The following is a 26,160-nucleotide window of genomic DNA, read 5'->3' as shown; positions in this document are numbered from 1 at the left end:
CTGAGCAGAGAGCCCGATGTGGGACTTGATCCCAGGACCCTGAGATCATGACCTGAGCTGAAGGCAGCAGCTTAACCCACTGAGCCACCCACGCGCCCTGCATGCATGTGTTTATAGCAGCACTATTCACAACAGCCAGAAAGCAGAAATGACCCAAATTCCCATCAACAGATGAGTGGGTAAACCAGATGTGGTAGACCCACACAATGGAATACGAGTCAGTCATGACAAGGAATGAAGTTCTTGTTTTTAAAAAATATTTTATTAATTTACTTGACAGAGAGAGCACAAGCCAAGAGAGAAGCAGGCTTCCCACTGAGGAGGGACCCCTATGTGGGGCTCAATGATTATGACCTGAACTGAAGGCAATCGCTTAACCAACTGAGCCATCCAGGTCCCCCTAAAAGGAATAACGTTCTGATAATGTTGTTTTTTAAATAAGATCTTAAAAGATTTTATTTTAGTATTTGACAGACAGAGATCAGAAGTAGGCAGAGAGGCAGGCAGAGGGAGAGGAGGAAGCAGGCTCCCCGCTGAGCAGAGAGCCCAATGCGGGGCTCAATCCCAGGACCCCGAGATCATGACCTGAGCTGAAGGCAGAGGTTTTAACCCACTGAGCCACCCCGATGTCCCCTGATAATGTTGTAATGTGGATGAACCCTGAAAACAGTACATCTAGAGAAAGAAGCCAGAGCCAGAAGGTCCCATATTACATGATTCCGTTGATCTAAAATGACCCAAAACAGGCACATCCATAGAGACAGAAAGCCCACTGGTGGTTGCCAGTGGAGCTTGGGAGGAGGACAGAATGGGGAGTAATCACCACTGGGTATAACTTGGGGGGTGAAGATGTTTTGGACAGAGGTAGTGTGGGTACAACATCGTGAATATACTCTACGTGACCGAATTGTTCGCTTTAACACAGTTAATTTTATGTTATCAATTTCAGCCCAACTTAAACAAACAACAGTAGGGGCTCTGGGGAAGGGCTGCGCTGGGCTGTAACTCCATCTCTGCCTCTTTCCTGCTGGGTGACCACAGGCAAGTCACTTAACCTCTCTCTCCCTTGGTTTTCTCAATGAATCAATGAGACCATCTTAAAACCCTCTGTGGCAGGCAGTAAGTGCTGTTTAAATGTCATTTCTACCTGACACGTACCCTTTGGATTCGAAGTTTATTCCGCTGTCCTTTTCTTTATGACAAACTCCTGGCCTCGTCTGCCCTTTGTGGTGTCTTGGGCCAAGGCGATGCGCCAGAAGGCAGGAGTCATATCTGATCGTACTGCTTTGAAAGGGCTGATGAATAATAGACTCCCCTCCACCTCCTCTTCTCCTGGAGACCCTCCAGAGATGTACCCTCCTGCCCTTTTCTCCATATCCCCAGTGCCTAGCTCACAGGCTGGGAAAGGTCACGCCAGGACGTAATGGCGGCTTGTCTGATTGTGACGGACTGGCTCAGAATGGGAAGGTTGTTTTGTGCCTCACACAGAGTCCGAGTTTTGAGCCCAATAGAGCTGCATTCAAATTCCAGCTCCCAGGGGGCCTGGGTGGCTCAGTGGGTTAAGCCTCTTGCCTTTGTCTTGGGTCACGGTCTCAGGGTCCTGGGATCGAATCCCACATCGGGCTCTCTGCTCAACAGGAAGCCTGCTTCCTCCTCTCTTTGCCTGCCTCTCTGCCTACTTGTGATCTCTCTCTGTCAAATAAATAAATAAAATCTTAAAAAGAAATTCCAGGGGCACCTAGGTGGCTCAATGGGTTAAAGCCTCTGCTTTTGGCTCAGGTCATGATCCCAGGGTCCTGGGTTCAAGCCATGCAACGGGCTCTCTGCTCAGCAGGGAGCCTGTTTCCCCTCCTCTCTCTCTGCCTGCCTCTCTGCCTACTTGTGATCTCTGTCAAATAAATAAATAAAATCTTTAAAAAAAAATTCCAGTTCCCCTGTGACCTTGAGCCAGGCATGACACCTCTCTGAGTTCATTGGGAAGATGGAGTTAATAAGCATATGTCCTTCATGGGCCTGTTCGGGGACTTCAGTGACATTTTGCAAAGCGCTCAGCTCCACGCATAGCACACACTGAAATGCAGTGGATTGCATGTGACCGGCAGAAAGATAGCTCTGTCTGCTCACCCTCGGGAACTTGAAACATGATATTATTTGGGAAAAGGGTCTTTGCATATGTAATTAAGGACTTAGAGATGAGATCCTCCTGGATTATCTGGTTGGACCCTAAATCCAAGGACAGGTGCTGAAGACAAACAGAAGAGACAAGGCCATGGGAAGACAGAGGCAGAGATTGGAATGATGTACATGAAGAAGCCAAGTCATGTCTGGAGCCACCAGAGGCTGGAAGAGACATGGAAGGATCTTGCCCTAGAGATGGAGGGAGCATGGCCTTGCTAACAGCTTGATTTCAGACTTCTAGGCTCTAGAACTGTAAGAGAATAAATTTCTGTTTTTGTAAGCCACCCAATACAGTGGCAAACTGTAACAGCAGCTGTAGGAAACTAATACAGAAGAATCGGGGGGTGCCTGGGTGGCTCAGTCGGTGGAACATCTGCCTTTGGCTCAAGTTATGATGTTGGGGTCCTGGGATTGAGCCCTGCACTGGGCTCCCTGCCCAGTGGGGAGTCTGTTTCTCTCTTTCCCTCTGTACTCAGGCTCATGCTCTCTCTCTCATGCTCTCGCTATCCCAAATAAATGGATAAAATCTTAAAAAAAAAAAAAAAAAGAAGAAGAAGAAGAAGAATCTGGAAATGTTATATGCTCCCAATATTATTATTATTATTTTCATCATCATTGTTTTCAGTCAGCATAAAAATGCACCCAACTTTTACTAATCCCAAACAAAGCCACTCTCTCCAAAGTTCTTAACTAATCCTATTTCTGAATGGTCAGTACATTCTGGTGCATCAAGAAACAAAAAGTGTGGGGCTCCTGGGCGGCTTAGTTATTAATCGTCTGCCTTAGGCTCAGGTCATGATCCCAGAGTCCTGGGATCAAGCCCAGCACTAGGCTCCCTGCTTGGCGGGAAGCCTGCTTCTCCCTCTCCCAGTTCCTCTGCTCGTGTTCCTACTCTCGCTGTATCTCTCTCTGTCAGATAAATAAACAAAATCTTAAAAAAAAAAAAAAAGAAACAAAAAGTATAAGAATGTAACTCTATTTTTTTTTTAAAGACTTTATTTATTTATTTGACAGAGAGAGACCACAAGTAGGCAGAGAGGCAGGCAGAGATGGAGGGAAGCAGGCTCCCTGCTGAGCAGAGAGCCTGATATGGGGCTTGATCCCAGGTCCCTGAGATCATGACCTGAGCCGAAGGCAGAGGCCTAACCCACTGAGCCACCCAGGTGCCCACAAAAAGTATAAGAATGTTTAGCTGCAATATCTCCTTCCCAATCTCAGACCCTTCCTTTCCCCTCCAGGTAACCCACTGCTCTTGATTTCCTGAGTATCTTTCTTTCCTTCTTCTTCTTAAAAAAAAAAAAAATTTATTTATTTATATTAATAAATTATTATTTTTTAATATATTTATCTGACAGAGAAAAAGAACATAAGTAGGAGGAGAAGCAAAGGGAGAGGGACACACTGACTCCCCACTGAGCAGGGAGCCCCACACAGGACTTGATCCCAGGACCCTGAGATCATGACATGAGCCTAGGTCAGATGCTTAACTAACTGAGCCACCCAGGGGTTCCAGATTTATTTGTTTATTTATTTATTTTTTAAGATTTTATTTATTTATTTGAGAGAGAGAGATCACAAGTAGGCAGAGAGGCAGGCAGAGAAAGAGGGGGAAGTAGGCTCCCCACTGAGCAGGGAGCCTGATGAGGGACTTGATCCCAGGACTCCGAGATCATGACCTGAGCCGAAGGCAGAGGCTTACCCCACTGAGCCACGCAGGGGTCCCTGATTTATTTATTTTATTTTATTTTATTTTATTTTATTTTATTTTTTTTTAAAGATTTTATTTATTTATTTGACAGACAGAGATCACAAGTAGGCAGAGAGGCAGGCAGAGAGAGAGGAGGAAGCAGGCTCCCCGCTGAGCAGAGAGCCCGATGCGGGACTCGATCCCAGGACCCTGAGATCATGACCTGAGCCGAAGGCAGAGGCTTAACCCACTGAGCCACCCAGGCGCCCTGATTTATTTATTTTAGAGAGACAGAGACAGAATGCTCATGTGGAGGGAGAGGCAGAAGGAAAAGGAGAGAGAGAATTCTCAAGCAGACTCCTTGTTGAGCTCGAAGCCAGATGTGGGGCTCAGTCCCCAAACCCCGAGATCATTATCTGGGCTGAATTCAAGAGTCAGCTGCTTAACCAACTGGGCTACCCAGGCACCCCCTGATTATCTTTTCAGAATTTCTATGCACCTGTACAAACAAATATGAATATAAGTTCTTATCCGCCCCCTACACGCACACCTGTCTTTACATAAAAGGGAGCATTTAAAATTGTTTATTGTTGTAAAATATGCATAACATAAAATATATCACTTTAACCCATTTTAAGTGTCTCATTCAGTAGCATTAAATACATCACATGTATAGTGTGCAGCCGTCACCACCATCCATCTTCAGAGCTCTTCGTCTTCCCAAACTGAAACTCTGTCCCCACTAAATACTAACTCCCCATTTCCCCCACACTTCCGCTCAGCCCCTGATGCCCGCCATCTACCCTTTCTGTCTCTGGGTTTGCCTATTCTATTTCCCTTGTGTAAGTAGACTCATACGGTATTTGTCCTTTAGAGTCTGTCTTCTTGCAGTTAGGACAATGTTTTTGAGTTCATCCACGTGCAATTTCAATCCAAGGTAGCTTGTTTCACACACTCTGCTACACCTTGCTTCCCCCACCCCCTGGCCACTTAATAAATGCAGGAGATCTCCTCTTATCAAAATTCTCTTCAGGGGCACCTGGATGGCTCAGTCAGTTCAGCATCCAACCCTTGATTTTGGCTCAGGTCATGAGCTTAGGGTTGTACCTAAGTCAGTACTCTACCTTTTGGCTCAGTACCTGAGCTTAGGGTTGTACCTGGTTGTACCCTGTATCCGGGTCCACGCTGGTCCTACTTAAGATTCTCTCTCTTCCTCTCCCTCTGCTCCTCCCCGACTTCTAAAAAAATAAATAAATAAAACTCTCTCTGTACACTTTGTTATTTTTCTACAGCTACATAGTATTCTGCTGTGTGGATGCCCCCTCATTAATTTCACTCCCAGAGATGGACATTTTCCCATCCATTTGTTTTTAAGCTAACACTGCAGTGAAAAACTTTGTAGACACATCAGTGCACACATATGCGAGTGTATCAGTGGAAAAATTCCCCAGTGTGAGATTTCGGGCTTGAAGAATATATGTATTTGTGCTTTTAAAAAATCTCATTTATTTTTTATTTTTACTTATTAAAAAAATTTTATCTATCTATTTGAGGGAGACAAAGAGAGAAAATGTGGGAGTGGGGGGGTCAGAGGGAGAAGCAGACTCCCCATTGAGCATGGAGCCAGACACGGAGCTTGATCTGGAACCCCAGGACCACAGCCTGAGCCAAAGGCAGTTGCTTAACCAACTGAGCCACTCAGGAGCACTGTGCTTTTTTTTTTTTTTTTTTTTAAAGATTTATTTATTTATTTGAGAGGGTGAGAGCAAGGGGAGGGGTAGAGGCAGAGAGAGAATCTCAACCAGACCCCTTGCTGACCTTGGAGCCCAAAGTGGGGCTCGACCTCATGACCCTGAGAGCATGACCTGAGCTGAAATCAAGAGTCCAAGGCTTTACTGACTGAGCCGTTCAGTCGCCCCTGTGCATTTGTACTTTTTATAGACATTTCAAATTTTCCCTTTGGGGGATAGATTAATTCACACTCCCTCTGGCAACTAATGAGACTTTTGTTTCTCTATAGCCTCCTTGACAGAATGTATCAACCTTTGGATTTTTGCCAGTATAAAGGATGGAAAATGGTATGTCAGAACGGAGAATATTTACATTTCTCTTCCACAAGTGGCGTGAAACATATTCCATATGTTCCAGAACTATTATAATGTTCTCTTTCCTCTCTGGCCACCTTCTTTATCCATTATTTTTTGGGTTGTTGATCTTTTTCTTCTTGATTTCGAGGGGTTCTTTATATATGAAGGAGATTTACTGTCTGGTTGTAAGATGCATTGTAAATATTTTTCCCAATTTGCCCTTTCTCCAAACTTTTATATTAATTAACACTAACATTTTTTAAGGATTTGATGGGTGCCTGGTTTTGTGCTAGGTGTTTTAAACACACTATTTCATTTCAACCTTATGACAGCATTTTTCATCTCTAAATACCATAGCATGCCCTTCTGGAAAATAAGGACATTTACACAAAGACAAATGTACAATCATTATTCACTATCGTCTTATACCACACACATATTCAAGTTTTCCTGGGTCTCTGAAACATCTTTTCGGGATTGATTTAGAGCATCCCAGGTCAATAGAACTTTCTACAATCATGGGAGTGTTCTATATCTGTGCTTTCCAACATGGTAGCCACAGGGTACATGTGGTTATTGGGTGCTTGAAATGAGTTCGGGAGGAATAAGGAACTAAATTGTTCATTGCGTTTTTACTTTAGTTACTTTTAGTTTTAATAACCACATGGAAAATCATAGGTCAATATCCCTGATGAATACAGGTGCAAAGATCCTCACCAAAATATTAGTGAACCAAACTCAACAATACATTTAAAGGATCACACACCATGAATAAGAGGGATTTATTCCAGGGAAGCTAGAATGGCTCAGTATCTGCAAATCATGTGATACACCACATTAACAAAATGATAAAAGTCATATGATCATCTCTATAGATGCAGAAAAGCATTTGACAAAATTCAATATATTTTCATGATGAAAACTCTCAACAGACTGGGCATAGAGGGAAAATAGTTCAACATGATAAAGGCCATCTTTGACAAGCCCACAGCAGACATCATACTCACTGGTGAAACACTGGAAGCTTGTCTTCTAACATAGGAACAAGAGAAGGGTACCTGTTGCCATTACTTTTATTCAACACAGTACTGGAAATGTTAGCCAGAGCAATTTGGCAAGAGAGGGAGGGTGCTCCTGGCATCTCATGGTGGCCAGGATACTGCCCAGAATCCTATGATGCAGAGGACAGTCCCTCGCCACAAAGAGCAGTTTAGCCCTGGAAAATCCCCACTCCTTTTTTCCGGGACTGACTTATTGAAGAGACCCCCCCCCCCCCCGCTCTGGATTTATCTGTTGCTTCCTGATGTTTTCTTTTGCTTTTTTTTTTTTTTTTGGTTTTGTCTTAAGATTTTATTTATTTTAGAGGAGCAGGGAGGGGCAGAGGGAGAGGGATGAATAATCTCAAACTCCTTGCTGAGCTCAGAGCCAGACAAGGGGCTAGATCCCATGACCCCCAGATCATGACCAGAACCAAAACCAAGAGTCAGATGCCCTATAGACTGAGCCACCCAGGGACCCCTGATGTGGACATTTGTCTCTATTCTTTCCATTTTGTGCAAACTGGATGTTAGGTTGAAAGACTTAATCAGAGTCAGGTTTAACATTTTGGCAAGATGTGTCATAGGGGAAATTGTGAACTTACTTCTGAGGCCACAGGTCCCTTTCCTGTGGTGCAGAGCTTCATTGCAACTAACGCTGGTGACAGTCTGGCTTCCGTGATGAAGTCCACTCTTCTACATCCAGCAAGCCACCCGGTACCCGGTGCGTGTTTTGTTTCCTATCATCCCTTCCCCTGACCCTTTATAATGCCCACTGATGATCACTGCCAAAATCAATTATTTCCTCAACTTTTGCAAAATGGAGATTTTTCTTTTTTAAAATTTTTTATTTATTTATTGGGGCGCCTGGGTGGCTTAGTGGGTTAAAGCTTCTGCCTTTGGCTCAGGTCATGATCCCAAGGTCCTGAGATTGAGCCCTGCATTGGACTCTCTGCTTGGCGTGGGGTGGGGGGCTGCTTCCCTTCCTCTCTATCTACTTGTGATTTCTGTCTGTTGAATAAATAAATAAAATCTTAAAAATATATATTTTTTTATGACAAAAATAGCGAGGGGGATCACAAGCACGGGAGAGCTGGAGAGAGAGAAGCAGACTCCCTACCAAGCAGGGAGCCTGATGTGGGGCTCACTCCCAGGACCCTGGGATCACGACTCCAGCCAAAGGCAGACGCTTAACCAACTGAGTCACCCAGGTGCTTCAGAAAATGGGGATTTTTCTAATTCTCCCATTCCTCCTAAATTTTTAAGCTGGCATTCTTCTTGGGCTGTTAGTGACCACTACAGCTAACACCGGGGAGGCAAGACCATCCTTAATCCCTTACTTTTAAGTACCAGTGTGTCTGAGGGGCGTTGGTCAAACAGCCACTTCCAATAGTATAATGTGTGTAGTACGTGTTTTTAACTTTCAAATTGGAGCATAATGTACATAAAGTGCACAGATTTTTTTAATGATTTTATTTTTATTTACTTGAGAAAGAGAGTGCGAGCAAGGGGAGGAACAGAGGGAGAGGGACAGGCACACTCCACACTGAGTGCAGAGTCCTACACAGAGCCTGATTTCACGACTCTGAGATCATGACCTGAGCTGAAATCAAAAGTCGGATGCTTAACTCACTGAGCCACCCAGGTGCCCCAAGTACATGGTCTTTGAAAGGAGCGCTCAGGGTATCTTTATATACCCATGCAAGTACTATCAGATTAAAAAAAAAAATTAGAACATTTCTAGCCCACACTGTCTTCCCTGCCACAAAGGCTTATGAATATTTGTGATTGAAGAAATAATTTTCAGGCTTGGCTGTGCCCACCTTGGGGCTTAGGGATGCCAGAAAGGTGGGGAAATGGGGGGGAGATGGAAATAGAGCTTCTAGTCCCCATTCCCCATAGGACTGGCCCTGCGACCTCCACCTGTCGCACAGCAGCTGCAGGGCTGAGTGACTCGCTCTGCCAGCTCGTTTTTATCCTGGACACCTTATGCCTGGAAGTTTCATGAATTCTTGGGGGAACTTGTCAGGGCTGGGGCTCAGCCAGTGTTTCCAGGCAGGTTGGGACTGCTGCTGCATCGCTTCTTCCTTTGAGGTTCATATCCAGGGGCATGAAAGCACATTGGAAAGTCCCAGAAAAGGAGACAGGCTGTCTGGGCTCTGCTGCCTCCAGTCCTGTGATCCCAAGGGAGCACCTTCCCCCTCTGAGATGCTGCTTGTTTACCCAGCTAGTTGGGGGTGGGGGGAATATTCCACTTTGCTGAGTTGTTGGGAGGATATCCGAGAAGTCATCTGGCTACCTGTATTTCTCTGACTTCACCTCTGACCACTTTTCTCTTTGCTCATTCTCCCCCAGCCAGATGTTTGTTCCTTTCCTGCCTGGCTTTTGCCTCTGCAGTTCCCTCCAGCTGGGTTTTATGGGGCTTGCTTCTCACTACCCACGCTCAGTTTGCTTGACCCCTCCTCTGGGGACTCAGGCTACAGCACGGACTCTCACTCCTCCCCACATCCTCTTATGGTGCTCTTATAGCCCGCAGAAACGTATCTCATGTATTAATTTCACTAATGATTGTGTCTCCCCTGGTAGAATGCAAGGTCTAAGGATCTGTCTGCTTTCTTTACTTTTACACCCCGGGCCTTGCACACAGGAAATGTGAAATTGGTTGAACCACGAAACAAGCTCGGAGATAGAGACACTTTGTCTCGTTGTCACACAGCCGAAGTCGAATTAGATCCATGGGCTCTGAGTCTTGGCTTTTATTTTCCCCACCGCTTCTGGTGGAGATGAGGGCGCAAAATTTGAAGAGCGGGGTACCAAAACCCTCACTTATCAAGATAATATTTTGGAAAATCAAAATTAAAGCCAAAAAATTCAATGATTAAAATACGTTTTTGTTTTTAAAAAAGTAAAAGACAAGATCCGATCCTGCACTTGCATGACTCACCTTACCTTAATCTCAGTCCTGGCGGATCTTACCTTTATTTGAAATTTCGGTATTTTGCTCTTCATGGATTTTTTCCCCGTTAATTTTGATACTTAAAAAATACTGGGAAAAAATAGTGGATTAGAATGTCATTTATCTTGAGTTTTGGCGCCCGAGGCGCGCTCACCCTAATCTTAACCCGCTTCTGTCTCTTCTCGCCGGCGGAAACGGAGGCGAGGAGTACGGTGTTGGGGAGCGCAATGGGGTGTGGAGCCCTGAAGGGCAACCGGAGGTCCCCCCGGAGGGGCTGGGTGCCGACCTTTGCTTATCGCCCTCGATGGAAGCCTCTAATTAAATCCACCGCCTGCGGGAGACCTTTCCCAGGGTCCTCCGCACCGCCTGCGGGGCCGAGATAGCCGCGGCTGTCCCGGCAGCTGTGACCTTTCCCGGCTGGAGAGGGCGGGGAAGCGCGAGCAGGCGCGGAGGCCGGGTCTAGACAGAGGTGGCCGCGGGTGGGGCGGCGGGGCAAGTTTGCTCAGGGGACGGGATCTGGGACCGAACCCCACCTTGGTTCCCCACGACCATCCCACCGCCAGAGGGCAATGAGGGTAGGGTAAGAGCGCCCCGTGACGTCATCGAACCCCTAGCCCGGCCCCCGCAGCTGACGTCACAGAAGAACAGGACACGTCACCATATTCCTCCCGCGACGTAAGCGCGCGATGCCAGGAACTGACCCGCCGGGGAAGCGAGCAGTCTGAAGGAAGAGCGCTTTCCTTTCTCGCCTTTTACAGTTGGTAAGGCGTTTAAAGTACGCAGAGCGGACTACCATTCCCAGTTGGCCTTGCGTAGCGCGCATGCGCACGGTTCCCAGCCAGGGAGCGCGGCAAACCTTTGGAATAGACTGACGTCCCCTTAGGGGAAACATAAGGCAGGTTTTACAGCCGCAAACCAATCCCTACCTCACAGACCCCACCCCTTTATTCTTAGGCCGCGGCTTCCTTGCGGGAGTGACGGGTTCTCCTGCCTTTGAGGGCTCAGTTTCCTTTGATGGACATGCACACCGATGAATCAGAGCTCTGAGAAGTCGAGAGTGTGTTGAAAAGCGTGACTTGGGACCAATAGTTTAGGAGCAGGACCTAGCCCCGTCCAATCACTTCTCTCGGCGCCGCCAATCACCCGGGACTCCGCCCCCGCCAGTGACGTGTGTAGGGTGGGTAGCAACAGTTGCCCCGGTGAGGGAAACGGAGGCGCCATAGCCACGGTAGTCGTGGCGACCAAGCAACCCGGCAACGCGAGTCAACAACAACAACCGCCCGGCCGACCCCCACCCCCACCCCCCCCACCCGGCCCAGGGACCCCGGCACGTTCCGTCCCCCTCCCAACATCGCCTCCGAGACCTCTGGAAAGCCCTTCTGCGGACAGAAGTAGGAAGAAGCCGAGGTAACCGGGGCGGCCCCAGGGTGGCGGGCCGGGCCAGGGACGGCGGCGGGGCCCAGGCGGCGGGTGTCGCTGTAATCATAGTCCGGGGGGAAGGGGCGGTCGGTCAAAATGGCGGCGGCGACTGTCGGGGCCGTGGGGGAGGGGGCCGGGGCCCGGCTGGGGCGACACCACCCGCCCCTGGGGTCCGGGGCCCAGCCCCCGCAAGGGGCGGGCGCTAGCAGGCCGGCGGCGAGTGGAGGTCGGCGGGACGGGGCGGGGGGCTTTTATATGTTGGGAGGTGCGAAGAGGCGGGCCTGGGGAGGCTGGGCCAATGGGAGCGAGGGAGGGGCGAGGCGGGGCCGAGGTGAGTGGGCGGGACCAGGTCGTAGGTGTGGGCGGGGCCGACGGGTTCCGGGGGCTTGGGGGGAACCGGGTGGGGCAGCTGCCGCCTGGGCCTTACAGCGTGCCCAAGGGATGGGAGGCCACCTGGGCCGCGTCGCTTTAGAATCCCCCCTCCCCTTGCCCAGTCATTCCCAGTACACAGTGTGTGCCACATCTCAGGCCTCAGTTTTCCATCCTGTGAAGTGGGGAGAATCGTTGCTGTCGTCCCTTTTCTGCATTTCAGGGACTCCTGACTCCTTTCAGAAATTTCTTTAGGGCTCATCTTTGAACTTTTACCCCATGTGCTGTTTTTGAATGTGGTTTGATAGAACTGTTAGCTAATCTTAATTTCAAACACCGCTGTCCGCTCATAAATCTGCCTTCTCTCTGAGAGAAGGCAAAGGGGAACAAAGTTTCGTGGAGAAGCTGTGGGCTAGGAATATGGCTTTCGCCGGGAGGATTTAGTCTGCAGAAATCGGAGCCCATGGCAGGGAGGAGTGATCTCGGGTGACTGAGACAGCACAGAAACTCGAATGCTTCTCCGTGGGCTGTGCTCTTAGGTCTGGTGTCCCTGAGCAGAGGATTTGTTTTCTGGAGCTGGATTGATTTCTAACCATTCTACCCTTCTGGGGATGGTTAGCAAATGGCGCCGAGGAAGTTTCTTAGATTTCTTAAACTGCTTCTCTTGGCCAGACACATGTTTTTGTGTCAGTCGAGTTGGTGTCAACCGGGTCACATGTCACTGAGGAGGTACCGGCCTCCAGAGCCATGTGGGCAGGCGCAGGACATCAAGATCAGAGGGAAAGGGAAGTGTTCCATGTTTGTTACAGGAGAATCTGAGCGACTGCTTTGCCGGGCAACAGGATCTGCCAGCTTGAGGAAGAGTTTATTTTTTTCAAACAGCCAGCTGGGCCAAGTCCACTTTGCTTATTCTCTGTCTTGCTTTGGAGCTTGGCATCAGCAGAGCAGAGTGGTGGTGTGCAAATTTCAGCCTTTTTCTTTTAAAATCATTAAACTTCAAGGAGAAGAATTATTTCAGGCTCTCCTAAAGCTTTCCCTCAAGAATTTGAGATCAGGTTGCGTGGGGGAGTGTCTCACTTCTCCAGAGACTTTTTCTAGACCAGGTCCTCTTTGAGAGGAGACAGGACCCCTTGGAAGCTTAGGAAGGGTGGAGATTAATTTTCAGTACCAATATGGAAATGCCAGGTCTGCCTGAAAGGTCATCATCACCTGTTGGAAAGGCAGACTTTGAGCAGAAGGTGATACTACCGATCACCTAGTCTTGTTAACTGCCTCTCCCCTGCCGTAACTTTTGTATTTGAAGGGCCCAAGCCCAAAGGGGTCTTTCCACGAGGGTAGAGAGCACTGGTTTGGTTTGCTTTTGGAAACAATCAACTGCTTTCTAGCTGTGTGCCTGTGGATGCATTACTTTACTTCTCTGGACCTCAGTTTCCCCCTGTCTAAGCTAGGGGCAGTGATCATTGGTAATCATTTTGAGCTCATATCACTGTTATGGATCCCGTAAGAGAATACACGTTGAGCATCAGATACCTAGTAATTGCTCAGATGCTCTTAGCTGCCACTGTTGTTCTCAGGATTGGCCCTTCTCGCTCAGCTCTCTGAATTACACCGCTCACATTTATTTTTATCATTTTGAATTGGGTGAGAGCCTAGTGGCTTAAAAGGTTGACTCACTTGCTCGGCTGTGTGGGCTGATGACAGAGATGACAGAGATCCCAGGAAGCTGGATACCAGGACTCCAGTTTCTAGTGAGAAAATGTCATTCCCCCTGATCCTGAATAGCCTTTCTGCCGCTTTAGGAGAGTAGCCAAAAAGAAAAATTCTCCTGGGCCTGGGCCCAGACTCAGCCCCAAGGCTTCCAAGAGGCAGCTGGGTGAGCCAGGGGTGTGGGTGTCGTGGGAATGGAGCTGAAGTCCTTGCCTTTCCCTCTCCATGTACGTCTCAATAGCTCAGGGATGGGCCAGACAGACTTCCCCAGGGACGTGGTCTGCAGATAGCCACCGGACAGTGCTCTTCTTGGGCTGGGTGCCCCATTCTGGGCCATTGGGCACCAGCCACCCCTGCTGCTGAAGCCTGCTGCCGGCAGAGGCAGGAGGCAGGAACTGGTTCACAAGGGCTCATCAATTGGTAAACTCAAACTGGCCTTTGACACTTACTAGCAGGGTGCTCCTGGCATGGGGACACGTATTTGACAGTAAAAGTTGAGCTCCAACTGTGTGCCCATCAGTGTTCTAGGAGCTGGAGGTACAGTAATGGGCAAGGCAGGCAGGGTCTCTGCTATTGAGGAGCTTGTATCTCTGGTCATGGAGGAAAGGGGAACTATGAATATGAAAATAAACAAACAAGGAAATACAGGGCCTGGAAGAAAACAAAATAGGAGTGTGTGCTTCAGAGTACTTGGGGTTGGGGGAGGAGAGTACACCTGAGACCCAAGAAGGTGACATATAAGCTGAGATCTGAATGATAAGCAGCCAGCAGCAGAGAATGGGGGTAGAGGTGAGGAGAGCATGTCAGTCAGGTGGAAGAGTCTGGTACAAAGGTCCTGAGGCAGAGGAGGCCTGGAGCATTCTAGGAGCAAGAGCCAGTTTGACTAGAACATTCAAGGTGAGATAGGAAGGACCTCAAGGCCCCATAACGCTTGGGAAGGGCTCTGGATTTTATTTCGTCTCTGTGATAAGAGCTGTGGAGCCTTCTGAATAGATGGGCGACAAGATAGGATTTGTGCTTTCAAAGGATCTTATTTTTTTTTAAAAAAAGGTATTTGAGAGAGAGCAAGAGAGCAAAGTGCAAGCAGAGGGCAGGGGTAGAGGGAGAAGCAGAATCCCTGCTGAGCAGGGAGCCCAGTGCAGGACCTGATCCCAGGACCCTGGGTTCATGACCCAAACCAAAGGCAGATGCTAAACCGACTGAGCCACCCAGGTGCCCTCAAAGGATCTTAAGGACTATAGAGGCCAGAGTGGAGCGTGGAGCCAGTAAGGAGGATGTTGGAGGGTAAGAGATGGAGACTGGTCAGAGTAGCAGGGTATTGATGAAGGTGGAGAGAAGTGTCCAGCCTTAGGATCTATTTTGAAGGAATCATTGAGAAGTCCTGAAAACTAACTGGATATAGAAGATGAAGGAAACCTATATCCTTGTATTTATTTTCCCTATTCCACTGCAAGTTCCTCAAGAGAGCCATTCTGCAGATGAGGAAAGGGAGTTTTCTTTCCATTTCCTTGGGAGGGCCTTGTGCAAGACATAAACCATTCAGTTATAGAATCTGGAATCCAAACCAGAGGTCAGCAAACTGTGGCTGCCACCTGGTTTTGTGTGGCCTGTGAATTAAGAATAATTTTTTTTATACTTTTAAATGATTGAGGAAGGAATTAAAAGAGAAAATTTTGTGGCCCAAATAAAATGTCAGGACATGTGATACTATGTGAAATTCATATCTCATTGTCTATAAATAAAATTTTATTAGCACATAACCATGTTCGTCTGTTTACATATTATCTATGGCTGCTTTCCCACTGCAGTGGCAGAGTTGAGTAGTTACAACAGAGGCTAGGCTGTCTGCCCGCAAAGGCAAAAGTTTGGGCTGTGGCCCTTTACGGAAGTTTGCTGGCCCTGATCTGAAGTAATTGATTCAAACATTCTCCAAAAACAGCTGTTGGCTTTGAAGTTAGATGCAGCCATTGGTGCTTTTCTTGGCAGTTTCATTGCCAAGGACAAATTTGTTGAGGGACTTCCTTGTTTCGTATTCCCTGTATTGGAAAGAAAGGGATCTCATACTGTTTAATATTTGTGACTTATTTCTCTCAAGAGAGCACCCTGCAGATCTCTGCTTAACCTAGTCATCCACAAATGGAATAATTGTGGGACACTTGGTATCCTGAATTGCCCTCCTAGAGATTGACAATGACAGTGCTGAGAGGGCCTCCCGTAGAGAAGTGGGTTTAACTGTTTCATTAATCTCCCCTTCACCTTTTCAAGCTTGGCCTTTCAGTCTTTGATGTCACCTCCTTCCCCTGCCCCTGAGTGGAAGGGATGGGGCATGCGGGCTTTGTAGCTCAAGGAGGAGCATACACCTGCAAGTGTGGAGCTTTGAAAGCCCTTTCCTTGTGGGCGGTACCAAGGGAGCACACTCTGCTAGGGCCCAGAAAGCCCAGGCCAGGGTTTTCCAGAGAGTTCCCTCAAGGTCAGCAAGCTTGGAATCCTCCTGAGGGAGAGTCAGCTCAAACAGCAGACTCTGGGGCCATCCCAGACTCCTTGGGCAGAAGCACCCAGGACTCTGCATTTAACTAGCTATTCAGGTGATGCTGATGAACACCAGAGTTGGATTTCCCTTTGGGCACCTCCTTCCTAGAGCCCGAGGAATGTGTGTTTCCTTCCCCTCGCTTCTCCATCTCCACCTGGCATGGGCATTTGTTCAGTTCAAGGATAAGAATGGCTTCCACGTCTCAGCCCTTCCTGGGCACTGGGCTTGTATCATTGGATCCTTTTGACAGCCCTCTGAGTTGGTATCCTCATTATCCCCAGTACAAATGGGGAAACTGAGGCCCAGAGGAAGGTCAGTAACATGTTTGTGAATGAAGAGGCAGGTCAGGGTTCATGTCGAGGTGGGTCTGACACCAGGCAGACAGACCTGATCAGCTCCTGGCCTGGACCAGAGTTTGGACCCAGTGATGTGACGAGCCCCCAGGAGGTAGCTAGCCCCTCTGATGCTGGCAGAAAGGAGTTTGGGAGGGCAGGATCTGGGGGAAAGTGACTTTTTCTTTTGGGTGGCAGGTGTTGAATCTCTGTGGTGATCACAGAGGTGATGCTATCTACTGAGTGTAAGAAATAAAACGAGCCCCGTGCTTGGCTCCAAGTAGGGCTGGAGGCTAAGGACACACATCTGGAGATCAGAAAGACCTGGATTCAAATCGTCTTTTACCAGTTGCTGGGCACCCTTCACACGGTGTTGCTTTCCCCACCCCCTTCCTCTTGCAAATCCTACTCTTAGCCACCCGTGGCTGGAGGGCCGCCCCCTGGCGCATGATGGCACAGAGGTGCTCCAGGGTTAGTGCAGAAAGACCTCTGGCTCAGTGGCCCTGGGGGCTTGGAGTGCCTGCGAGTGTCACTGACAACCGAACGCAGGCAGGACTATTCAACTTAAATACTTCCCTGGGCCAGGCAGGGGCCACGAAAGTATGGGGACTGGAGCTTCTCCTCATTACCACTCCAGTGTTGGTTCCACCATCCTCAAATGCTCAGGGGTTGGGGATGGCACCGGTTAGTGTGGGCAGCAGGGAAGCCATGTGCCCTTCTTCGGATGAGGCAGGGCTGGGGTGAGAGAGAGGGTGGCGCTTAGCACAGGCATGGGGGGCCGTGAGCTAGAAGGGACAGAGCTAGGCAAGAGGGATGGGTTGCCTAGACCAGGACCCAGGAGAGGGAATACAAGCCCTCAGCAGCCCAAAAAGCTACCTCTGCCTGGTTGGGCCAGTCCCATTCCGAGGTCAGCAGTGACTGGTGAGCCTGCCCGGTGCCTAGGGCCTGCTCTCAGCCCAGCGCCCCTGGACTCAGAAGGGCACTCTTCCTGGGATGAGCTCATATCTGGTATTGTAGCCCATTTTGGTTTATTCAAGGGCCTGAAAGTCCCTGTGGCCACAAGCTGCTCTAAGGGCTTTTCGGACTCAAACACCTTTCCCTTTCTGGCGCCCCACTGGAAATGATACTCAGCCAAGAATCCAAGCCCAAACAACAGGCATGTAGGGAACTGGGACAGGCCATTCCGTAGGCAGCTTTCCCCAAGACTTTACCTTCCAGCAGTTAGCCAACTGCTGCCGTGCTCAGAATGCCCAGGATTCCGCCTCCGCCTGCTGTGTGGTCTGGGTCAAGTTCCTCAACCTCTCTGAGCCTCAGCTCCTCATCTGGCCGAGCAGACCCAAACCCAGACAAGGTTGTTGCAAAGTTTAAAATGAAACAATGTAGAGGAAGCACTCCGCACACACACAGGCTAAATGAGCCCTTGGGAGAGAGGGGCCGTGTGTCTCCCACCGTCCCAAACCTTCCTTTTTAGCACAGGGGTCCTCCGGGCACCAGGGCCTGGGGAGGAAGAAGGCAGAAGTCCTGGACTGGGGTGAGTGGAAGAGGCAGAGATCAGTCTCAGTCCGTAACCAGTTCCCCTCAGTGATGGGCTGGCTGGATCTGGCCACCAGCCGCCAGATTTAATTAAGTTAGTGACGAACCTAAACATGTCTCTAGGGAGCCAGGAACTGTCCCTGGTTTCCTCTGCTTGTCGATTAATTCTTGTTTTTCCTTTTTGTTTTTTTTTTTTTTCTGTTTCCCTCCTCCTCTTCTTCTTCCCAAGGAAGAAAAAAAAAAAGCCTTATTTATTATCATTTTCCCCACTGTTGGCATGGCAACACCAGCGTACGTTACCGAGCTTCAAGCAGCCCCGCAGCCAGCCCCGCCACCGCAGGCCCCGCCCCAGCCCCCGCCGCCACCAGCGGCGCCCCAGCCCCCCCAGCCGCCTGCCACCGCCGCCACCCCCCAGCCCCAGTATGTCACTGAGCTGCAGAGCCCCCAGCCCCAGGCGCAGCCACCAGGCAGCCAGAAGCAGTACGTGACAGAGCTGCCGGCCACCCCCACGCCCTCGCAGCCGGCCGGTGCCCCCACCCCGTCCCCGGCGTCCCAGCAGTACATCGTGGTCACCGTCTCTGGTAAGTGGACACGCGCTCGGAGCCAGCGTGCTCTGTGAATAACTCAGAGAGGAGTTTGGGGAGCCAGGTATCCTGGGTGTGGGGGGCACAGTGATGCCCTCCTGCTGTCAGTGTGCCTGTCACCAGCACGGCAGCTTTCAGATCCGCTGGCTTTCCCCTGGGAGACTTGGGAGGGTGTTTCTGGGGAAGGAGTTGTTAGGCCAAGCAGCGAGGCTTCTGTCCACCTAAACTCCTTCCCACTGGGGCAGCTCTTAGGGCTGTTTCTGTCTCTGTCCCCAAGTAAACTGCCACTTGAGGGAAGGACTGGGTGGGAGACTTAAAGTTCGCAAGCATCTCTCAGAGATGGAAGGTGAGGGCGCAGCGGCTGCACTCCTGGCCTGGGTCGTTCCTTACCACACCCTCGGCTGCTCTGCCTGTTTCCTCCTCCGTAAAGCGCTGGTAACAGCTTCGTGAGCTCGGGATACGTGCGAGGTGTTCACGGAGGCATTTCATGGAGGCCAGCTGGGAGGCCTTCCCCGAGATGCAACCTTTTCGGTTCTGGTGGGACCCAGGGGCCGAGGGAGGCCCATTGGTTGGGCAATTTCGTGATCATATGGCCAAGGACCCATTTCTCACGGTGGCTCCCCTTACAGCCATGGAGAAAGTGATCCAGAAGCTCAGGTTGTGGCACCCTGATTCCTGCCTGGGCCATCTTCCCCATGCCCCAGTTCTTCCAGGATGGAGATGGGCCGAGCTGGGCCGAGCAGAAGGAACTGGGAGCAGAGGGTCAGGGCAGGCAGTCATTCCCCTGAGAAGGTGGAGCTCAGACCAGGACTGGGCATCATCTGTGGCTTCCAGTGTGTTTAGCGGAGCGGGGAGAATGTGGTGAACCACACACTCCACCCCGGCCTGATTTTTCCAGAGTGGAAAAGGAATGGATGGAAATCATAAAGGTATCTTGGGAGGCTGTGGGAAGGGGCAGGTCAAGACTGGGTTTAGGAAGATAGGGCAATGTAGAGTGACACATCACAGCTGACATGGCCCCATGGGACCAGAGCAGGTGTAGCCGGGTCCCTGAGCAGCATCCTTTAGGCTCCTGGCAGTGTGGAGGTCCCCAGAGAGGGATGAGGGTGGTGACTCTTTACCACAGGGACTCGTCTGGAGGGATGTCACCTGAGAGCCATGTGAGAGCACCAGCCATGGACGTGGCCAGGGTCCCCAGGCCACAAATCTCTGGCCTGTTCCCGGCACCGCCCAGTCATTCTGCTAGGTTTTCTCACCAGCATGCTCCCCCGACCCCAACAAGAAACCCACCCCCACCTCCATCGTCTTGTCTGATTCCGTGCTCCTTACGCCTGACCCCACTGCCTACCTCCCTGGGAACAGGTGCCACCACGTATCAAGAAGGACCCCATCTCACCTGAGCCAGCCTCTCCCCTCCCAGGGTCATCTGGAGCCACCAGCTCTGCGAATCCGAGGCCAACCCCTCCAAGGCTTTATGGCTTGGTCCCTCTCCTGCCAGTCTTTCCCGCCGAGCTGCTGAGATGAGACACCTTCCGATTTAATCGGAAACCCCGGTTCCTGTACCCTTGCAGCTGCTGCCCGCGTCTTCACTTCCTTTGAAGTCGGAATTCCTTGGAGGATTCACCCTCCCTTCCTTAACCCGTGCTCTCTCCTCTGCTGCCTCTGCCTTTGCCCTCCTGCACCCCAGTCACTCCGGTCGCCCACAGCCCCCACCTTGCCCATCTGCTGCTCATTCTTGGTGCTCCTCTTCCTCGGTCCCCCGGAAGTACCTGACGTACTTGTCCCCTTCCTCCCGGAACCGCCCCCTGCCTCTACCTACTTGCCCGCCTCCTTTCTCCATCCCCTTTGCTGCTTCCTCCTCTTCGCCCTTCATGGGGGCCTAGTCCAGCGTCTCAGCTTCCACTGCCACCTTGGTGCTAACAACATGCCCACGTCACGGCCTGTGCCCTGGGCTACGGCCCTGAACCCCAGCCACCTGTGACGCATCCACTCAGGATGGAACGGGCCCCTCAAGCCAGCACTGCCGAGTAGAACCTTGGATTTTTCCCCTCATCCAATCACACCCTCCCTCTTCTGAGACTTTTTCATCCTAACAAACAGCAGCCCTGGGCCTGGGTCAGCATGGACTCCTGCCCGGCCCATCTCGGAGCCAGCCCTCTCGTCCCCGCTTCTGCTCCCAGAAACTACCACCTCTGCCACCTCCAGGGCCCCCAGCCCAGTTCAGCCTCCGCCCTCGCCGGTCACTGTCCACCCCTGCAGTGACCAGGAGGGAGCCCATCAAAGCCCAGTTCGATGCAGATGATTCTGAGGCAGATGGCCCTGGAGTCACTCACTGCCTGAGAAACCGTGACTTTGGCGTTCTCCTCTGAGGACGGCTGGCCCCTGTGGCCCCTTCCACTAGGGAAGGGCTTTAAAAGCTCCACACTGCCTGGATCCCCTGCTGACAATTGCCTAGCCTCCCAACTTTGGTCTTTTTTTTTTTTTAAAGATTTTATTTATTTATTTGACAGAGAGATATCACAAGCAGATGGAGAGGCAGACAGAGAGAGAGAGAGAGAGAGAGAGAGAGAAGCAGGCTCCCTGCTGAGCAGAGAGCCCGATATGGGACTCGATCCCAGGACCCTGAGATCATGACCCGAGCCGAAGGCAGCGGCTTAACCCACTGAGCCACCCAGGTGGCGCCCCCAACTTTGGTCTTGAAGGCCTGTCAGCCCACCAAGCCTCAGCCGGCCCCATCTGTTCCCTCCCACACCTGCTCCAGCCCTCCTGGCCTTCCCGCAGCGGCAAAAGCCCACAAGGCTCAGTCTGGCCTCCAGGTCTTTGCATTTGCAGTGCCCTCTGCCTGGAGCACTCCGTCCCCAAGCCCCTGGTGGCTCGGCCCTTGTGTTCTGGTGTCTTTGGCTCAGATGCTGCCTCCCTGACGCCCACACCCCCCACCTCCACTGCTCATGCCCTGTGTCCTCACTTTGCTTTGTTTTTCTTCTTAACACTCATGTCACCTAAAGTGCTGACGATGGTGAGGATGTCCATCTCTTGTCCCTGAGGGCGAGGCTCTGTCCGCCGTGTCCCTGTGCCCATGAACAGCCACTAGAATTCTGGCCCGACCCACCGCAGCCCTCACAGTCTGCTAGCCCCCGGCAGCTGAGAGCAGGTGGGAGGCCTTGCCTGTCACTGCTGGAGGACTTTGGTCAGCCTACAGGGCATCCCGTTGGCTCTAGACCTCCTAGGTGCTGGCTTTGGCTGCTTTGGGGCTCCAGGGTCCTCAGGGCAAGGGTCCGGAGAGGGCACATGGCTCAAGGCCCCAGAGCACCCCGACTCCCGGCACATTCGTCTCTCCTCCTCAGCCTCTCCAGTTCCTGCTGCATGCCCCCGGGGGTCTCTGGTGCTTAGAGGTCAAGGCCTTTGTTCCCGCTCCCCGGATCCCCCATCGCACCACAAGGCCGGTCTGTGCTGCTGGGCTGCAGTGAATGGGCTGCTGGTGCAAGTCTCAGGATTCCTTCTTTGGTCTCATGGTACCTTGACGGCCTTTCATAGGGGAAGTGCTGACGATGGTGCTGCCCTGTTGCTCCCTGTTCCAGCGGCAGTGAGGCTGTCCTCAGAAGGGTGACTGGGTGATGCTTCCTTGATACCTTTTCTGAGGAAGAGGAGGTTGGCTGCACCTTGTCATTCCATTGGCCCCCTTTACCCTTCCCCCACCCCCTTGCAGTGATTTCCCAGCATTCCTCTGTGACCCTCTCCTGGGCTAGTGTCCCTTTTCAGCTAAGGGTAGCCTTTGGGCCACTTGAGCCTGTCCCAGGCGTGGCGGGGTGGGGGTGGGGGGTAACTGACACCAGCAAAGGCTGCAGCAAGGTGCCTGGGGCTCCGCAGGAGCCAGAGCAATCGGATCTGACCAGGGATCCGGGGAGGGGAGGGAGGGGACAGGGAGGGGACAGGCGGGGCCCCGGACCCACCTTGGAGCCCAGGCTGGAAGCCAGCTGGCAGCTGGCACCACAGGCAGCTCATCCAGCCCGGTCCTCGTGGGCTCTGCCCTAAGGTGTCTTTGGAGCTGATGGGAAGGGAGCTCCAGTTTCCCTGCTCAGGAACAGCCCTCTAGATCTGTAAGGCCCTGTCCTCGCAGGTTGCCACACTCGCACCCGAAACTCAGGGCAGAAGGAGGACACTGTGGGTCCTGACAGCCACCCCCAGGAAGGTGAAAGCAAACCTGCCCGCGACAGACAGCGCTGGGCTAAAGGGACATCCGCGGCTAGCCTTTCTTCCCTGCTTCTCTCACACTCGGAGTCTTGGGAATCCAGCAAGATTTGTGTCCGTGAGAGAGATGGGGGGCTGTTTCTCAGCATCTCCCAGCACAGTTGGGGAAATGGTCAGGACAGACAAGGGACCCAGGAGCCACCGGCCCTTTCAGAGGCCCTGACTGAAGTCCTCTCCAGGAGCAAAGGATCAGGAGGGAGGGAGCCAGACGCCCCCCGCCTCCGCCATCCGAGAGGCGTGGGGCCCCAGCTCATCATCCAGCCTCTCGGGCTTCCTTCAGTCTTCCCCCTCAGAGCTCGCGGCACTGGAGACATGAACAGGTCTCAGTGGGGAAGTGCAGGGCGCAGGGAGGAAGAGATGCTCATCAGATTGAGGGACAGGAAATCAGCTGCCACTTCCTGACTACAGACTTGAGACTGTGGGGGCCCTCCCTGGTCTCATGCACATGCCCAGAATGGAGAAGGCGGACAGACAGATGCAGAGGCTTGCAGACTTAATACGCCAACCCCCAACACACACACACACACACACACACACACAAAACGAGGGCAGGACATGGGCAAGCAGGGACTGACACACACAGGAAGCCTTTCATCCGGACAGTAGACTCTAGAATCTCACCTGCTTATCCTCAGGGTACAGCCCGGCATGCCTGGCAGATGTGAGGGTCCCAGCCTTGAGAGCCAGCCTAGACTGTTTCCTGGGGCTTCCCCATCCCAGGCAGATCCCTGATATCAGCAGCTCCCCAGGCCTCCCAAATGCTAAGGGTCCCACTGACTGAAGGATCAGCCTCGGCATTTTCTTCCGAGCCTCCAGGCCCGGGTAGCTGGGGCCAGACCCCCACTCACTGTCCACCCTGAACTAGGCAAAAACCCATCCGAGGCCGCCTCAGTTGGGTGCCATTCCTTGGGCTGGGCCTGGCTCCCCGTGTCCCACAGACACAGACACCCAGGTGTATCACGGCCCCACACGTGACTTAGGGCTTTCTCGGGTTTCTCCCCAGGGGCCCCTCTCAGTGAGGGCTCCCTCCCTCACTGCTCAGAGAAGCCTAACTAGATGCAGGGGAAGAGTGTAGCCAAATGGAGGAGATGGTGTCTCCTGGAATTGGCTACAGAGGCAGCTGGCCAGGCAGGCCTGAGGTGGTTCCAGTGCCCGTCCCACGTGTGGCCAATGGGAGGCTTCCCCCAGCACCACCTCCCACATCTGGCCGCCACTCCCCCTACACCCAGTACATAACACATTCATGAGCCCTGCCCTGGACTTGGTCCCTGAGGTTCTTGCATCTACCTGGGACTGCACTTCTGCCCTGGCCAGGCCCCCTCTCCCTGTGTCCCTACATAGCTGAGGCCCAGCTTCTCACTTTGGAGGCTAGGGATGCTCTGGTCCTTAAATAGTGTTCCCATAGACCCTCACCTTACGGGTCACCACTGCCCTCGGGGTGTCAGCCCAAGCATGACCTGAGGCTCTAGATTTCCATGCACAATGTGAGGTTTATGTGGGCACAGATAACAGGCCAGCCTCCTGGCATGTCAGTTCCCAGCTGGGTGAACTTTTATTATCCCATAATGGGGGTAATAAAAGTTCTTTCTGTCTCCAGCTACGCAGGAAGACCCTAGCACAGCACCTGGGCCACTGGAAACACTCTAGTTACTCCTATTACTCCTTCCCCACCCCCTCCTGTCCTGCCAGGGGACCCCCTCCCCCCACCACGAGGTAGCACTGGGACCTTGGCTGCTGGTAGCAGACCGGAGGAAGGGCAGGCACATATGCGCCCCACAGCCCCAGCCTGTCCTCTGGAACTGCTGGGAGCAAGCGAGGCCTCATGGAGGGGGCAGGGTGGATGGTGTCCTGGCTGGGGATTGGGTGGGGGGGTCTTCCATCCAGCATCTCTCAAGGACACTTGCCCTCTGAGCCTCTCCCCTTTTCAGCTCCCTTCTTAATCACTCAGTGAGATGTGCATGAAACTTGACCTGTGCCCACCCGATAGCATCTCCAGGTACCAGCCTCCCTCCTGACTTCATAGCAAGGCCCCAGCCCAGGGACGGCCATGCTTGGGCCACGCCTGCGGGGAGGAGGGTGTTTATTCCAAGAGGGCAGCTGGGGAGCTCTGCATCTACGGGGTGGGGGATTAGCTCCCCAAGGTTGCGGGTATAAAGCCGCCCGCGCACCCTGCTGTTCCCAAAGAGGTGGGTGAGGAGTGAGGAGTGTGGGGCAGGTTCCCCTGGAGAGACGGGGGCAGGAGCGGGGTAGGGGCACCATGTTCTACGATTGCCTCTTCTCGGCTGCCTGTCAGCGTGAGTACCTGCCTGTCCCCCTCCAAGCCCCCTCCTGCCCCCGTCCCACTAAGGACAGGGAGGCTGGGGCCATGGAGAGGGAGGGCATGCTTGGCCACCGGCTGGCAAGGCCTTCTAGGGTCACTCTTCGGACCATCTTCTATTCTTGGGAAGCCAGGAGTCATCTCGAGGAAGGTGGCCCCAGCCCCTTGGTCCTTCTAGGGCTGCTGAGACTCCAGGTTAGGAGGCCAGTCCCTGACCGCCCACGGATCCTATCTGTTGGGAAAAGGGATCCAGGCCTCTGGGCCCCTGCTGCACCTTGGCTCCTCAGCCACCACTTCTAGTCTGGTTTTGGGACGAGGTGGGGTGGGTGGAGCTGCTTCTGCCTGGCAAGGACCAAAGGTCCTTCGGGCTCACCCCCATGGGCAGTGTTAGGGCTGGCCAGGAGGCAGGCAGGATTGCTGGAGAGGCCCGGCCATCCTCGTGGGTTCAGGCTCAGGTTCCGGGTGGGGGTAGGGACGACAGGCAGAGCTGACCCAGTGACCCGTCCTTGCAGAAGGCGCTATGCGGGCCAGTGAGACTGTATCAGAGGCCAGCCCAGGCTCCACAGCCAGCCAGACCGGAGTCCCCACTCAGGTGGTTCAGCAGGTGCAGGGCACCCAGCAGGTAGGACAAACTCCTCCCCCCGGGGCTGGTCAGGAGTGTCCGTGAGGGGGCGGTGGTGACTTTGGTCACGGGTGGTTGGCTTCGCTGCCCCCTGTCTGCTCCCATGTTCTTATCAAGATGCCCACTTCAGCCCCCGCTTCCACCCACCTGGGCCAGGCCTTCCCGGGGAAGCTAGCGTGGCTCAGGTCCTTACTCCTTGTCCTCACAGCGTCTGCTGGTCCAGACGAGCGTGCAGGCCAAGCCGGGCCATGTGTCACCCCTCCAGCTCACCAACATCCCAGTGCCCCAGCAGGTAAGGCTGCCACACCCAGCCCTGGCCTCAGAGTGCTCCCCCTGCCCCACCCCCCCCACCCCTGCCCTGGGTGCACCACCAACCCCCTGTGGCCTGCGCAGATCTGCCCGCAGCAGCATCAAGGACAAAAGCTCTATTCGGGCGCCTCCCCACCTGCTGCCTCTGGCAAGTGAGACCATGGCAGTCAGGGGCTATCGGGGAAGGACGATCTGCACGCCTTCTCTTAATAGACAGAACTGAGGAGTAGCAGTGAGGAAGGCGA

At 52.4% G+C, this 26,160-nt stretch overlaps 1 protein-coding gene and 1 long non-coding RNA gene across 3 annotated transcripts in view; one reads left to right on the top strand and one right to left on the bottom strand.

Moving 5' to 3' along the window:
• The first annotated feature begins 11,119 nt into the window (after positions 1-11,119).
• RFX1 (regulatory factor X1) overlaps positions 11,120-26,160 on the top strand; it is a 30,326-nt gene continuing 15,285 nt past the window's right edge. The window contains exons 1-4 of one of the 2 annotated variants that reach the window (XM_059389197.1): positions 11,120-11,352; positions 18,069-18,416; positions 25,497-25,606; positions 25,815-25,898. In XM_059389197.1, the coding sequence (XP_059245180.1) occupies positions 18,113-18,416; positions 25,497-25,606; positions 25,815-25,898 (498 nt within the window). In that variant the 5' untranslated portion in view covers positions 11,120-11,352; positions 18,069-18,112. Of the gene's footprint in view, positions 11,353-18,064; positions 18,417-25,496; positions 25,607-25,814; positions 25,899-26,160 lie in introns of both variants that reach the window. The other variant, XM_059389196.1, reaches the window with a different exon arrangement.
• On the bottom strand, positions 20,891-23,826 carry LOC132009699 (uncharacterized). The gene is made up of 2 exons (XR_009402041.1): positions 23,289-23,826; positions 20,891-22,053 (listed from the first exon to the last, which is right to left on the bottom strand). It is a non-coding gene; the product is annotated as an uncharacterized LOC132009699 (long non-coding RNA).

Source organism: Mustela nigripes, chromosome 2 (assembly GCF_022355385.1).
Source record: "Mustela nigripes isolate SB6536 chromosome 2, MUSNIG.SB6536, whole genome shotgun sequence".
Lineage (NCBI taxonomy): Eukaryota > Metazoa > Chordata > Mammalia > Carnivora > Mustelidae > Mustela > Mustela nigripes.
Note: the sequence above shows the minus strand (reverse complement) of the source record. Positions and strands in the feature narration are given on the sequence as shown.